Raw genomic sequence first — 13,809 nt, forward strand, 5'->3', positions numbered from 1 at the left:
AGGCCTCGGGACAAGGAGCAGGCCCCCAGACAGCCCTTGACCCTGGAGGGAGCTGCTCCTGGCCTCCAGGTCTCCTCCCTGTAAGACTAGAGCTTTGCATTCCTGTTTCCTCTGAGGTCTTTCCGCCCGTACAGAGTGTGTTTGGAAGAGGTGGCTCCATGCCCTAGTGAAGTCTGGTCTGAGCCAAGGGCTTGTGGCTGGTGTGTTAACGGCACACTTCCATTTTTCAGTGAGGCCTCGAACCCTTCTGAACCACACGTTACACTCTATGTGAGTTTGCTTTCCTGGAGTGAAATAAAAGAGTTAGGAAAGTCACCAGCCCTGTGAAGGCCAAAGAAATCATTGCCAAGTGGCACCAGTAGCTTATAAGAAGCAGCCTCTGAGCAAAGATTTTTCATAACCAAGTTGTCCTGAGTAACCTGTTTCTGTGTAACAGGGACATATAATTTTACCCAGAGAAGAGAACCTAAATGTTAGGACATTTAGCATGTAATCCCTGGGGTTAGGAGCCCATGGCAATGCATTTATCTAGTCCTGTGTGGAACTTTTTTCTGACTGCTAAAGTGTAATCCAACTTATTTCGACCTAAAATCTCCTACCCTTAAATATATCTCAAAATAAGAGGTCAATTTTTTAAAAGCCTAAAGGAAGCTTAAAATGCATCATGGAAAGCTGAATGTGTTTTCACGTGTTTATAACATGATCTATAGTGTTGGTCTCTGCTGTGTGTCCTAGATTTTTCTTTGCTTCTTCCAAACACTTGGTGAGCACTAAATGATAGTCTTAATATATGTCCTGGAGTCATTTTGGTATTCATTGTTTAAAGCCAGGGCAGCAAGCCAACAGCTGTGGTTTAGCTGACATTAGACTGAATTAACCATCTTTGTTTGTTGGAAGTCAGTGTCATATGTGTGCACCACACTGGCACTGCATCCACACCTGGGGTTACAGGGCCTAGAGACAGGCTAGTGCGAAAGCGGGGACAGCTGCCACTTACCTGCTCAGCAGCGTCAGGGCAGGTCACTTCTGGGACCCCACACTGGACAGGCTTGATTTTGCTGCCATCTTCTGGAAATCTGTCAGTTCTCTCCAACTTAATTGTAACAAAATAAAGTATTATCTCATTTAATCCACAAACAACCTGGTGGGATAGGTACTGTTAATCCCATTTTTGGATGAAGGAGCTGTAGTTCATGCAAGTCCGGTAGCTTGCCACCCAAGTGACCTCTCTGGGAAGGCAGATCGCAGGTGGGCTGGCTCCAGAGAGGGGCACCCCATGCTTAGCTGTGCCACTTCCAGTTTACTCAGAGTGACAGTGATCATGATATAAGGCGAATTGCTTAATATACCCCATCTCAGATACCAGAATGGTAGTCAGGGAACAGAATGGTGGCCACTATATGTGGATATAGATTTACAAATTAACTGGGCTGAATGATCAGAGTTACTCTGGTTGCTTTCTTTATCTGAACCATAGAACCCAAAAATGACTTGAGTGATTATTTTCCTAATTCTCCAGAGACAGAGCACAGCATTCTAAATGCTGGAAGACAAGTTAACATAATTGCACATGGTAGATGCCTTTGAGCAGGAGAGTTGAATTCTTCTGATGAATTCTGATTAAGGAAGGCCTTTAAAGAGTGCACATTTGACAGTCTCTTAATTTTTTATTTTTTAAGATTGGCTTCTAAAGAATTTCAGTTTCTCTGTGAGCCCAGGCACTGTTAGCCCATGGACAGAGCTTCATGCCATCTGCTGAGTCAGTAGGTAGAGTGTGACCAAAGGGTCTTTCCGGCTTTAACCTGGTACACACTTTCTCTGCTCATACCAGGCTGAGAATTTCGGCTCCCAGCAAATGCCTTGAAGGTGGAGTCAAGTGCTAACCTATGGTTTTTCTCTCTCAACCTGCCCCCCCATTTCTGTTCCCCTTTCCCCAGTTCCCCGGGTTGTGGCTGTGTCCCCGCAGATGCGCCTCGTGGAGGATAACCCCTCATCACTTTCCCTCGTGGAGATCTACAAGCAGCGTTGTGCCAAGAAGGGCATCGAGCACGACAACCCCATTTCCCGTTACTATGACAGGCTGGCCACGGTACAGGCACGGGGGACCCAAGCGAGCCACCAGGTACAGTCAAGGCCGGGCAGGCTGCTGTCTTATGATGCTCAGGTGACAAGTGAGCTTACGAAATTAGCAGTGTAGTCTTTGAGGGCTACCTCTCTTATTTAAAATAACTTTATTAGATTCATGAGATAGTAGAAATTAGATAGCTTTGATCTTAGTGAGGGGATGTTTGCTGCAGATGGTTTATGACTGGACGTAGGTAAATTCTCAACCTTGGAGAGGTCCATTGTCCTTAACCTGCATTAACAAAGAAGCTCAGAAATTAGAATTTCAAAAATAATTTTATGGCAAACTCACTTGACAGCCAAACCTGATCTGAAGTGCCATGAAGCTATTTATAGTCTCTATTTATTCACTTAATGTTCCTGTTCATCTGGTTTGCAGCTGGGGGCATGAGGCAATGAGCAGAGTCTGTAACATAGCAACGAGATCCAAAACTTGGGGCACCTGGGTGTTTCATTCACCTCGGTGGGAGCACTAAATATCTGTCTCCTGCAGCCCCTTGAGGGGGTAGGGCCCCTCTCCTTGGCTGCAGGGTCCTGCCATGGTAGAAAGCAGGAGAGGTGGGGGCTCTTGATGAGACTTTGTCCAGGGCTTTGTGGAGCGCCAAGAGGCAGCTGTGTTGGCCTCTCCCCAGGTGCCACTGTGGTCATTCCTGTGCATCCAGGAAGGAGAAACCACGGAGGTGGAAGCGGTGGCCTTGTCCTGAGTCACCCAGGAACTCATTTCAGTTGGTCCAGTTCCTCAAGGACTTAGTTTTGTTTAAGAAGATTGAGTGCATAGGTACTGGTTTCGCCTCCGTGGCAGAGCCCAGTGGGCAGGCTGCAAGGCAGCACAGCCTCCTGCCTTTGCACGGCAGCAGGAGTGGATCCCTGTTTTCTGACTGGCCTCGTGGACAGAGCTTGTGGCCTCCCTTGGGAATCAGTGCCAGGGCCTTTGTGTGGCACAGGTCACAGCCTGGTCATTCTGTGGACAATGGGCAGTTTTGAGGTATTTTGCAGAAAGGACTGGATTGTCCTCATAAGCCTTCATTTCCTTTCAACAGTGTGAAAGCTAGCGACCTCTATCCGCAAATACACACTTACATGAGAACCCCCGGTTGATTTATAAGCAGCAGGTACAACTGATGACGCTGACGTTTTGCTGCAGCCTAGAAACAGTGTGAGGGCCCTGTTGAGCTGGTGGGGATGCTGAAGGACCATCTAGAAGGATCCCAGCTCTGTGTCCCCTTCTTTCTCTTTGTGCTTTTGTTATCGACTCTGCTCCTTTATCCTTCTAATTTTCCATAACATGTTTCCTAAGATAATCCCCCTTCATAAAGTGTGCAATTCAGTGTTTTTAGTATAATCACGGAGTTGCGCAACCATCACCACTCTCTTTAAGATGTTTTCACCTCAAAAAGAAACCTCATACCCATTACTAGTCACTTCCTATCCTTTCTACTACCAGCCACTGGTGACCACAGTCTTTCTGTCTCTATGGATTTGCCTATTCTGGACATAATGTATGAACAGAATCATTCAGTATGTGAACTTTTGTGTCTGGCTTCTTTCTCTTAGTGTAATGTTTTCAAGGTTAATCCATGTTATAGTGTGTGTCAGTAGTTCCTTTTTATTGCCAGATATATTCTAGTATATGGATATACCACATTTAACTTATCCATTTACCTGCTGATGGGCTGTTGGGTTGTTTACACTTTTTGACTGTTAATAACAAATGCTGCTATGAACATTTGTGTATGTTTTTGTGTGGACATGTTTTCATTTCTCCTGGATACCTAAGTCTATGTTTAACATTTGGATGGACTGCCAAATTGTTTTCGGAAGTGTGCACAGTGATGAGGTTTCTCATTTCTCCACATTCCTGTCAGCACATGTGAGAGCCTGTCTTTGTGGCCATCCTAGTGGATATCATCGTGGCCTATACCTAATGATATCAAGTATCTTTTCATGTACTTATTGACTGTCTGTGTATTTTCTTTGGAGATATGTCTATTTAAGCCCTTTGCCCATTTTTAAATTGGGTGACTTGTCTTCTTATTGTTGTTTCTAAGAATTCTTTATATGTTCTGGATACAGATAACTTGATACAAGTGACTTCTTCCCCCTGTGTGGGGGGCATGTTTTCCTGATTCTTTGTGTATCACATGATTTTTTGTTGAAAACTGAACATTTTAAGTAATATAATTTGGCAGCTCTAGAAATCAGATATTTCCTTCCCTTGAGATTTGTTGTTGTTAGCTGTTTGTTTTTTGTGACTTTCCTGAACTAATTCTGTATATTTTTTTTCCATGTGCAGCCATTGAAATCTCTGCTTAGTTTCTTAGTAGTCAACTAATGATTTGACAGAGATTTTCTCAAATCCCTGGAACCAACAGGTCTTCCCGTTTTTTTTTGAGAGCCTTTGTCTGTGCATATGTGTTGGGGCATGCTTTCTTTTCTTTTTTTAATGGATCCTACATATATTGAAAGGATAATTAAAAAACACCATGAACAAGCTTATGTCAAGAGATATCACAATTTGGATGAAATGGACAATTTCCTTGAAAGACCAAATTTCCAAAGTTCACTAAAAAAAAAAAAAAATACAAATAAGTTTATATTTTATAAAGGCATTAAATTCATAATTAAAATACTATAGGACCAGATGGCTTCACTGGTGAATTCTATAAAATATTTAAGAAAAATGATATCAATCTTATACAACTTCTTTCAGAAATTAGAGAAGGGAATCCTCAAGTAATTTTTAGGCCAGTTTTACTTTTATTTTAAAAACAGACTAAGATATTATAAGAGGAGAAAGTTATAGAGCAACACCCCTTATGAACAAAAATACAAAAGTATATAACAAAATATTAGCAAATTGAATCCAGCAATATATATATATATATATATATATATATATATATATATATATATTAATTAGATATATATAATATATATATGGGGCATGCTTTCAACGTGGCCAGTTTACAGCTCTGCCTTAGCCTTCACTTCCTGCTTGTGCAGAGCCTCGTGTGAGAGGTTTGGGCCTTCTGAGGTTTTTCATGAGTGTGTGCTTGGCCTTATAGATTCCTGGAATATATTGGAGTGTTTCAGAGTCCCCAGGGGTCATCTCATTCCCCAGCCCTTCCTTTCGATTAGCCAGCCTCTCAAGTGCTCCAGCTGGTGTCACTGCTTCAGGCACCTGTGATGTTAGACAGATAATTGTTTTCAACAAACATCCTTCAGATATACAGTGTTCCTCACTGAGTGAACTGAGTTCTGTCAGAGACAAAACCTGTGAATGGGGCTTTTTTCAAAAAGCTGACAGGTCAAATAGTTTGAATTCTCTGGAGATGAGGCTTTTGGGGGGATCACCAAACCCATTCTGCCCACTCCAGTGGCTGGTTTTCACAGCTGCCCTGCTTGTGAGGCTGTTGGTTTTCCAGGCTTCTGGACAGCTGGTGAGAAGGGATGAGAAAAGGGCAAAGTAAACTGCCACAGAGCTCTCCATTCATACCAGGACTCAGCCTTTTTTTAAAAAAATAAATAAATAAAAGCTCCTCGGAGAGTTGCAAGCCTTTGTTTAAGTTCCAGAGTTATGAAAAAGTTGCTTTCAATGATTTTTGCCAGCATTCTTACTGCTTTAGGAGCAGATTTTGGAAATCCTCTCTCGGCAGTCTCAGAAATGCTTCTTTCCATTTACGGACGAGGAAATAAACAGAATGAATGTGTTATAATAGTCTGCTTGTTCTCAGCTTCTTAGAGGCTTGAATTCTAGTGTTAATAAGAACACCTGGGTAGGACTTAGCCCAGAATAGGCCTTGTGCCTTTAGTAGTTGGTCTAACAGGAACTAAATTAACTCAATAAACTCTTATTGAGGCCCTCTCTAAATCTGTGGTTTTTGAAATAGTCTTGTGAGTCTTCCAGTACAGAATTCAGTTCAAAGTGTCTCTGTAGTGTATGCTCATTTTTAGACTAGCTCCTTCAGTTTGTGAAACTTTTGTCTTCAGTAGTCATTGATTAGAAGTGGCGATGTTGGTACCCAGCTGTCCTTTTGTTCTTTTTGTTAACTGGCCTGATACATTCTGTAGTTAGCAAGGGTGGAAGGAGTTTGCAGATATTTGCCTGCTTTCTGTTAGATAGATATCACACAGCATGTAGCTAAGGCTCTTATTGAAACAGCTCCATCAGCGCTTTAGAGCACTAGACATCGAACCCTGGGGGGCAGTTGGACAATCTCCTGCGTCCTCGTTTTTACTCAAACGTTATGGATCTGTCTGTCAACAAATTCATTCAACGGGGACTGAGTAAATAAGTAATTGCAATTTGAGAATTTTCCTTTTGCAGAAAAAAACAAGTGAGTTAGACAGAAGAGTCATGGAGTGATGTATTTCAGGTCCTTCGAGACATTCTCAAGGAGGTTCAGAGTAACATGGTACCACGCAGCATGCTTAAGGAATGGGCTCTGCACACGTTCCCCAACGCCACAGACTACTGGACGTTCCGGAAGATGTTCACCATCCAGCTGGCGCTGATTGGCTTTGCAGAGTTCGTCTTGCATTTAAATAGACTCAACCCCGAAATGTTACAGATTGCTCAGGTGACGGCATGTACAGCCATATCCTGTCCTTTAGACATCTCCATTCTGCTCAATACGTTTCTGAAGTGTCTCTTTCTCCCGTTTAGGACACTGGCAAACTGAATGTTGCCTACTTTCGATTTGATATCAACGATGCAACTGGAGACTTAGATGCCAACCGCCCTGTCCCTTTTCGCCTCACGCCCAACATCTCTGAATTCCTGACCACCATCGGTGTCTCTGGTCCGCTGACAGCCTCCATGATCGCCGTCGCCCGGTGCTTTGCCCAGCCCAACTTTAAGGTGGGTCTCGGTGTTGTCTCACGAGAGCCCGGGCTGGGAGACCCAGCGTGGCCTTGCAGGAGCTGCTCATCTGCCCACAGGAGACAGTGTGGTGGGTGAGGAGAGCTGGCTGCTGCTGTACAGTCAGAGTTTGTCGTGCGGGAGACAGGGAGTGAGCAAGTCAGGATGTTGGGTGTCGAGGAATGCAGTTTACAAAAAGGAGTCTAGAAGCCTCTGCTGAATAATTTGCCTCAACTGTTACACTGCACGGCACTTTCGTGCAGCAGCTTTTGCTTTGCACATTCCCTGGTGCGGAAGAGAGAAGTTTTCTCTGTGGAATGGTGTCTGCCCTCCCAGGGCCGTAGCGAGGCCTAAGTGAGGGTGAGGTGCAAGGCGCGGCACAGCTGATTCCCAGGGACATGAGACATGGCCACATGCCCTGGGCACCTGCTAAGCACGGGGCCAGGTGAGGGAGTCTGGCGGCTCTGCCCACTTTGACAGGACAGCAGCCAAATCTGCCCTTTCCTGGGTGCCCTCTCTGTGCCCCACACTGTCCTGCCCTAGAGGGTTCTCATCAAATTCCCCCAACACTTGTACAGACGGGAACAGAGGCCAAGGACAGTAGGTGACACAGCAAAGGTCCTAGAACTGGGGGCAGCGCAGACTGGGGTCCATGCCCAGTTCGTTCTGACTCTGAACCTGCCTCCTCACCACCACAGTTCCTTCTTCACAGTTGGGGCTGAACAAATCTTTTTTTTTCCTTTAACTTATGAGAGCAGTTGTACTGTTGTTTTCTTTTTCTCCCGGATAAGCAGTTTGCATCTAGAAAAGGCTTCAGAAACCAGTAGCTTTACAAAAACATTTACTCAGAACAGTTTTTAAATTATTGAACAAACAGCCAGGAATGAGGACTATACATAATAAACACGTCTCACTCCTCACGCTCAGTGGCACAGCCATCAGTGTGGGTGCTGTTTGCGGAGGTAGTGATTAACCCGCACGAACAGGACTGAAAATAGCCTTTAGGTCTCTTCTTGAGTAAGGACTTCATGTCGTCCACCTTTGGCTTAAGGCTTAAAATAGGAAGTTCTCATTTAGATGGAAATGTTAGACTTCTGGAAACATCCATGGGATAATCCTTAGAATGGCATTTCACTTGAAAACTTTAAAAAGACTGGAAAAGCCTCTCTTCTAAGGCCATTAGAACTGGGAGTGACACCTGCTTACTGTTTGCAGGTGGGAAGAAATTGGATCTTCTCCAAACTCTGGACCCAAATTTCTTAATAGTCTGAACTTAGTGAATTCCTTTAAGTTAAACTAAAATGTGGAGCATTCTTTATGGGAATCTCTTCTAAAAACACATTCCATTGGCACCAAGTAAGTCAGAATAAAACCTCAACCTATTGATCTGAAGTCCTGGGTGCCTCAAATAAGAGCCGTCTGCATTCTTTGAATGACAGCGGACTATGTTGGCTGTCTCATTCCAGAAGGGTGCACAGAAGCTGGCTGTTTCCTCCCTTTGCTTGGTGATCAGTGTCAACAGCCGCCTCTTGGATCCAGCCCCTTCCCCTCCAGTCCCTGTCCCCGGGTGCTCACGCTCGCCTCTGCCGTCTCAGTCTCCAGCCCCCCTCTCTTCCACCACCACGTCTGGTCCTTCTGGCTCCCTCCCTCTAGGAAGCAGGTTCCCAAGGTGCAGGAGCTGCAGCACCGGCCCTCCCTGCCCCACACTCTCCTGTCCTCCCCCCTCTTCAGCTTGGGTCCACGGCATCATCACACTTGCCTGTCAGGAGACCGGCATTTGGCAAAACCCTCCTCACCGCTCCCAGGGCAGCCGAGCAAGCGTGGAGAAATAAGACTCATTCATGGCTCGGTGACCCAGCATGGGGTGGCCGTCCACTCTGGACAGTAGACAGCGTTATTTTAGCATCTATGTGAATGTGACACCAGTATCAGGTATTACAGGCATGCCTGTGGTTTCAGATTCGGTGGCCACCCTGTGTCTCTCTTGTCTCTATACCGTGACTTGCCGAAAGCACGATTTGGTCCTGTCCCCTCTCCCCAGTCTTCCAGCTCTTCACCCCTCCACATCCTCAGTGGACGCTCTGCTGACTCTGCGGTGGACCTGGAGGATGGCCATGTCTCCACCAGTCACCACAGATTCTGCTTCTGTCCTCACAGGGTGGCCCTCCCCTAAGTGTGGACCAACAGCCCGCCACTCAGGCACAGGTCTCAGCCGTTGTCCCCTCTCCTCTGGACCCCTCCCTCTGAGGTACAAATGGCTGTCTCCTTACCAGCAGCTTCCCATGCCCAGAGTCCCTGCACTGACACGGCCGAGCCTGCGCCCTCTCCTGTCAGCCCCATTGCTGAGGCCACCTCCTCCCCACTGTCTGGTGGCAGCACCAGTTCAGCTGTCATCTTCTCTTTCTCTCTGTGCTCAGTCCCTGGACATCTCAGCCGCCCAATTTGACTCTACCATGCATACATTTGATTTTGCAAATTTATATCTGGAGGATCTCCCCCGACCCAACTCCTGACCTGGTCAGGGTCCTGTCTGCTGGGCGTGTGGCCATCATCATGTGAGCCTCGGTCACGTGCTCAGCCACAGCCTCAGCATTGTCCCTGATCCTCCTCTCCCCCACACCTTCATTCAGTCCACACACACAGCCCTTGCTGACACGAAACCCTGTCCAGTGTCCCATCTACCTTATGGCCTCATGGGTCCAGCGCCATCACCTCCTATGGGGACGAAGCTCCACTCAGGCCTGTCACCTTCGCTCTGTTCTCCACTGGTGGTTGGAGCGATCCTTTAAGATAAAAGCAGATCTTGTCAGGCTCTGCTCACCACCCTCCCTGACTTCCAGCTAAAGGCCAGAGCCCAGATGACAGCCCCTGATGATACTGTGACTGCCAGACACTGGTCTGTGTACTTCGTGTTTATTAACTCCCTTAATCTCCACTTAATTTGGGGGGAAGGCACTACTACTATGCCCTGTTTACAACTGGGGAAACAGGCACAGGGATTAAGTCATTTTTGCAAGGCCAGCCAGGTGGGAAATGGTGGAGAGGGCATGATCCCGAGTCTGTGCTGTGATCCCACAGGCGGGCCTGGGAAGCACCGCCGACTTTGCGGTTCTTCAGCCCAACCGCGCACACTCCCGCGTTCCAGCCTCTGTGTGGCGAGTTCCTGCATCCTGCAGCGCCTCCTGCCTGGGGCCCTCACTTCCTTTCAGTCTCTGCCTGAGGGTGACCTCGTTGCCCCCATGCCTGCCTTACCCAGCTCTGCCATCTCCACAGTGCCTGTCACCACCTGCCTTGTTACATCTGTATTTGTTGGGACATGTGCACCATAAGGGCAGGGTGTCGCTTTTGCTGTTTCGTTCACTCTCTGCTGCAAGGCCTGGAACGGGCCTGCCTGACATTCCATGTGTACTTGAGTACCAAGTGGGACAGACGAATAGATAGATCAGGAACAGTAGCAGTATGGTGGCATGTCCCATCCAGATACCTGCTCCCTGGCTCTGCTGAGGACCAGACAAAACTGGCATCTTGATGCTGAGGCCTTTTGGCCACTGCCCCAACTAGCAGAAGCAGTTGATTCCCCAGGGGACTTCCCTGGCACATCTGCAAGTGCATGGCTTGGCACCAGGTGCCGAGGTTAGATCAGGCCCCCAAGGCCACTGTGGCTCGCTTCAGTCTCGTCAGGAAGCTGTCCTCTGGGTGGTTTTTGGTTAAACGTGGGTCGTTTTCTTCTTGCCTCCACGCAGGTGGATGGCATTCTGAAAACTGTGCTCCGGGATGAGATCATCGCCTGGCATAAGAAAACACAGGAGGACACCTCGTCTCCTCTCTCGGCTGCCGGGCAGCCTGAGAACATGGACAGCCAGCAGCTGGTCTCTCTGGTCCAGAAAGCTGTCACCGCCATCATGACCCGCCTGCACAACTTGGCTCAGTTTGAAGGCGGGGAGAGCAAAGTGAACACCCTGGTGGCTGCTGCAAACAGCCTGGACAACCTGTGCCGCATGGACCCTGCCTGGCACCCGTGGCTGTGACTGCCGCTGCTCCCACCCCCGCAATGTGAAGGGCGCCCCTCGGGCTCAGAGCCCGCTGGCTCTTAGGACTCCTCTGCCTCACTGATAATCTTATTTACAAAAGCCCCTCGGTTTTACATGCTGCGTTGTTTTCCTGATGGTTTGTGTGTGAAGGAGGTGAGCGTAGTTTTAGAGGGAGCTGAGCTGTTACGGCGGCTAGTGACTAGGAATGGCAGAGCCGAAACAGCTTGTTCTGAGCTTTTGAATCATCTTAAGAAACCATGATTCCCTTATCTGGAACTTCTCTGTGAATTCTTTTTTATGCTGTTCCTCCCTCTGCAGAAATGCAGACTGAACCGTAGGAGACAACTCTACTATCCATCTTTAACTCCTGGAGAAACACCTCACAGCAGCCGTGTGCATTTGTACAGACCTTTTCAACAAGTGTACAGAAAGGCCACTTTGTTAGAGAAACAGGAGATTATGAACAAACCATGCTGGGTTTTCTCTGACTCTTAGGCTGCCGGCACTGGCTCTGGGAATGGTGTTGGGTGGCGGATGGGGGCCGCCGAGGCTGCGTCCCCTGCGGGGAGTGTCATTTCAGATGCGGATTCTCCTGGGTAAAAACAGACTGCAAGAGTTGGCAGGTGCACCTTGCGCTTTTTATTGCTGGCTCTTCGGATGTCTTCTAGACGTTTACTATCATTGTACCTGAAAAAAATCACTTTTTTCTTCCTAATTTAAAAAGAAAAAATAGCAATGAAAGTTTGTCTGTTAACTCCAGTCTTTCTGTTATGTTCACATTTTTATAAATCTGAACATTGAGAATGTTCTATCTAAATTTGTACAGTGTGATTTTTTAGAATAAATATTTTATGAAAGGATTTGTTATCACTTATTTTTGTTAAAATGTTTGTTTCTGTGAGAAGCATTTCCTCCACCTCAGCGTCCCTCAGCCCCTTGAGGACTAAAAGCCACGAGTACAGTGTAGGCAATTCCTCAGTGTGGCTTCCTGGTGACTGTGCCTGCTGCCTGGGCAGGCACAGGGAGTCACAGTGTATGTTGTCATGGTGATGAGGAATGCTGGCCTGGCTTAGCAGTGTGTCAGCACACCTGCAGTTCCCTGGTGCCCTCAGCTGGGTTACGTGTTTCAGGGCTACTGCCGTCTCACCACGTGTGCGGAGCGGGCCCAGAGGCCTCGGCTTGGAGCTGTGCACCCTGGGCAGGTCTGTACCGTGGGACAGGCTGCCGCTCCTGGAGGCAGCGTGAACAGAGCACAGGAGCTCCTGCCGTCGTGGATGTGGGAGGACAGTCCTCAAGCACATGCTGAGATGTCAGCAAGATAAGAAACAAAATAGGACAGAGGGGTGTGGTTGCCACTTGATTCTAACATGGACTCTGAATTGAAAGGGGCCTGCCCCACTGGGAAGTGCTGTTTCTGCAAGGAAGATGGCCCTTGACGGGATTCATGAGGACAGGCCAGCAAGACCCCTCACTGGGCTCTGTGCAGTGCCCCAGACCCCTCCTCAGGCCCTTTGTCCCCCAATGTCCCAGGCTAGCACAGGGTGATGCCTACAGCTGTTTACTCAAATCTCACTATAATTCAAGTCAAAGGGGTATGTCCAATGTCCCCTGGAAGCTTGAGGCTATAGTTGTGTTGCTGGGCTGTGACCTGGATGCCCATTGCAGTGTGTGGTACTGACAGCCACTGCTCCAGGTCCTTATGTTGGTTTCCAGTCCTCAGGAGATGGGTGGGCCTCTGTCCAGAGGAGCAGCTCTGCACTTTACAGAAAAGGGATTTCCAACTGAGAGGGCGAGTAGCGTGGCCAAGTTCCCACACCAAATTGTGGAGAAACTGGGATTGACCCTTGTCCAGTTTGACTCTAAGCCCCCAAGCTGCACCCTGGATCGCAGATGGAGGTTGAGGGGCCAGGTTTTACCCACCTGGCTGCACTCGCCCATTCCTTCTTCACAGCTAACTGTTATTTCCCAATTCCTTGGAGTGAGCTGTCTTTGTGAGAAAGTGTCTTAGAGTGTGGAATGACAAGAGCCATGCATCTAAAGTGACAGGTGATCACAGACTGGCAGCTACTGGGAGTCATCATGTGGTGTCAGGCCTGAGTGGGGAGGTGCCCCCGCCCCGCCATAGTCCTCCCTGTGTGCCCAACAAGGCAGAAGCCCCTGTCTCAGTGGCCTTCGCACTCGGAGATTCTGCCAGGGAGTGTGTGGGCTTGGGGAGGTGTGTGGCGTGAGGGTAAAGGGAACATTGGTTTCTTACCCTGGAGGATTGGAGTCTGGAGTTGGTGTTCCTGGTGAGGAAGAGGCCCAGGTTCCCTGCCAGGCTCGCCCACACCATGGCCCAGGTGCTGCCCCTGGTTGCTGGGAAAACCAGCCTTTGAACAGCCAGGACAGAAGAGAGAGTCTCCAGTGAAGATCCAGCTCTTCTGAGCTCCACGTGTGAGAACATGAAGGACCTGGCGTCGGGGGGTCTCAAGCCAGTGCCTCAGTGACCAGGAGCCTCAGCTTTCTCACCCCCGTGGCATTGCTGGGAGCCGGGTGGGTCCTTGGGGAGCTGCCAGCTCAGGAGCTGGGGAAGATTCAGGAAACGGCTCGTGTATGGGGGCCACACATGTTACACGATTCTCCAACCACCATTTCAAGGTAAGTACTGTTATTAGATTTTTTTTATTGTGATAAAATATACGTTACATAAAATTTACCATGTTGATCATTTTTAAGTGGGCAGTTCAGTGGCATTAAGGACATTCACACTGTCATTTGATGGATCACCACCATCCGTCTCCAGAACTTTTTTCA

The 13,809-nt window shown here is 47.9% G+C and overlaps 1 protein-coding gene across 9 annotated transcripts in view; it reads left to right on the top strand.

Moving 5' to 3' along the window:
* The window catches only part of TRRAP (transformation/transcription domain associated protein), a 129,942-nt gene extending 118,101 nt beyond the window's left edge, over positions 1-11,841 (top strand). For all 9 annotated transcript variants that reach the window (XM_063088299.1, XM_063088304.1, XM_063088303.1 and 6 more), the window contains 4 exons: positions 1,938-2,122; positions 6,501-6,704; positions 6,791-6,985; positions 10,729-11,841. In XM_063088299.1, the coding sequence (XP_062944369.1) occupies positions 1,938-2,122; positions 6,501-6,704; positions 6,791-6,985; positions 10,729-11,013 (869 nt within the window). In that variant the 3' untranslated portion in view covers positions 11,014-11,841. The remainder of the gene's footprint in view (positions 1-1,937; positions 2,123-6,500; positions 6,705-6,790; positions 6,986-10,728) is intronic.
* Positions 11,842-13,809: the final 1,968 nt, after the last annotated feature.

This window comes from Cynocephalus volans, chromosome 3 (genome assembly GCF_027409185.1).
Source record: "Cynocephalus volans isolate mCynVol1 chromosome 3, mCynVol1.pri, whole genome shotgun sequence".
Classification (NCBI taxonomy): Eukaryota; Metazoa; Chordata; class Mammalia; order Dermoptera; family Cynocephalidae; genus Cynocephalus; species Cynocephalus volans.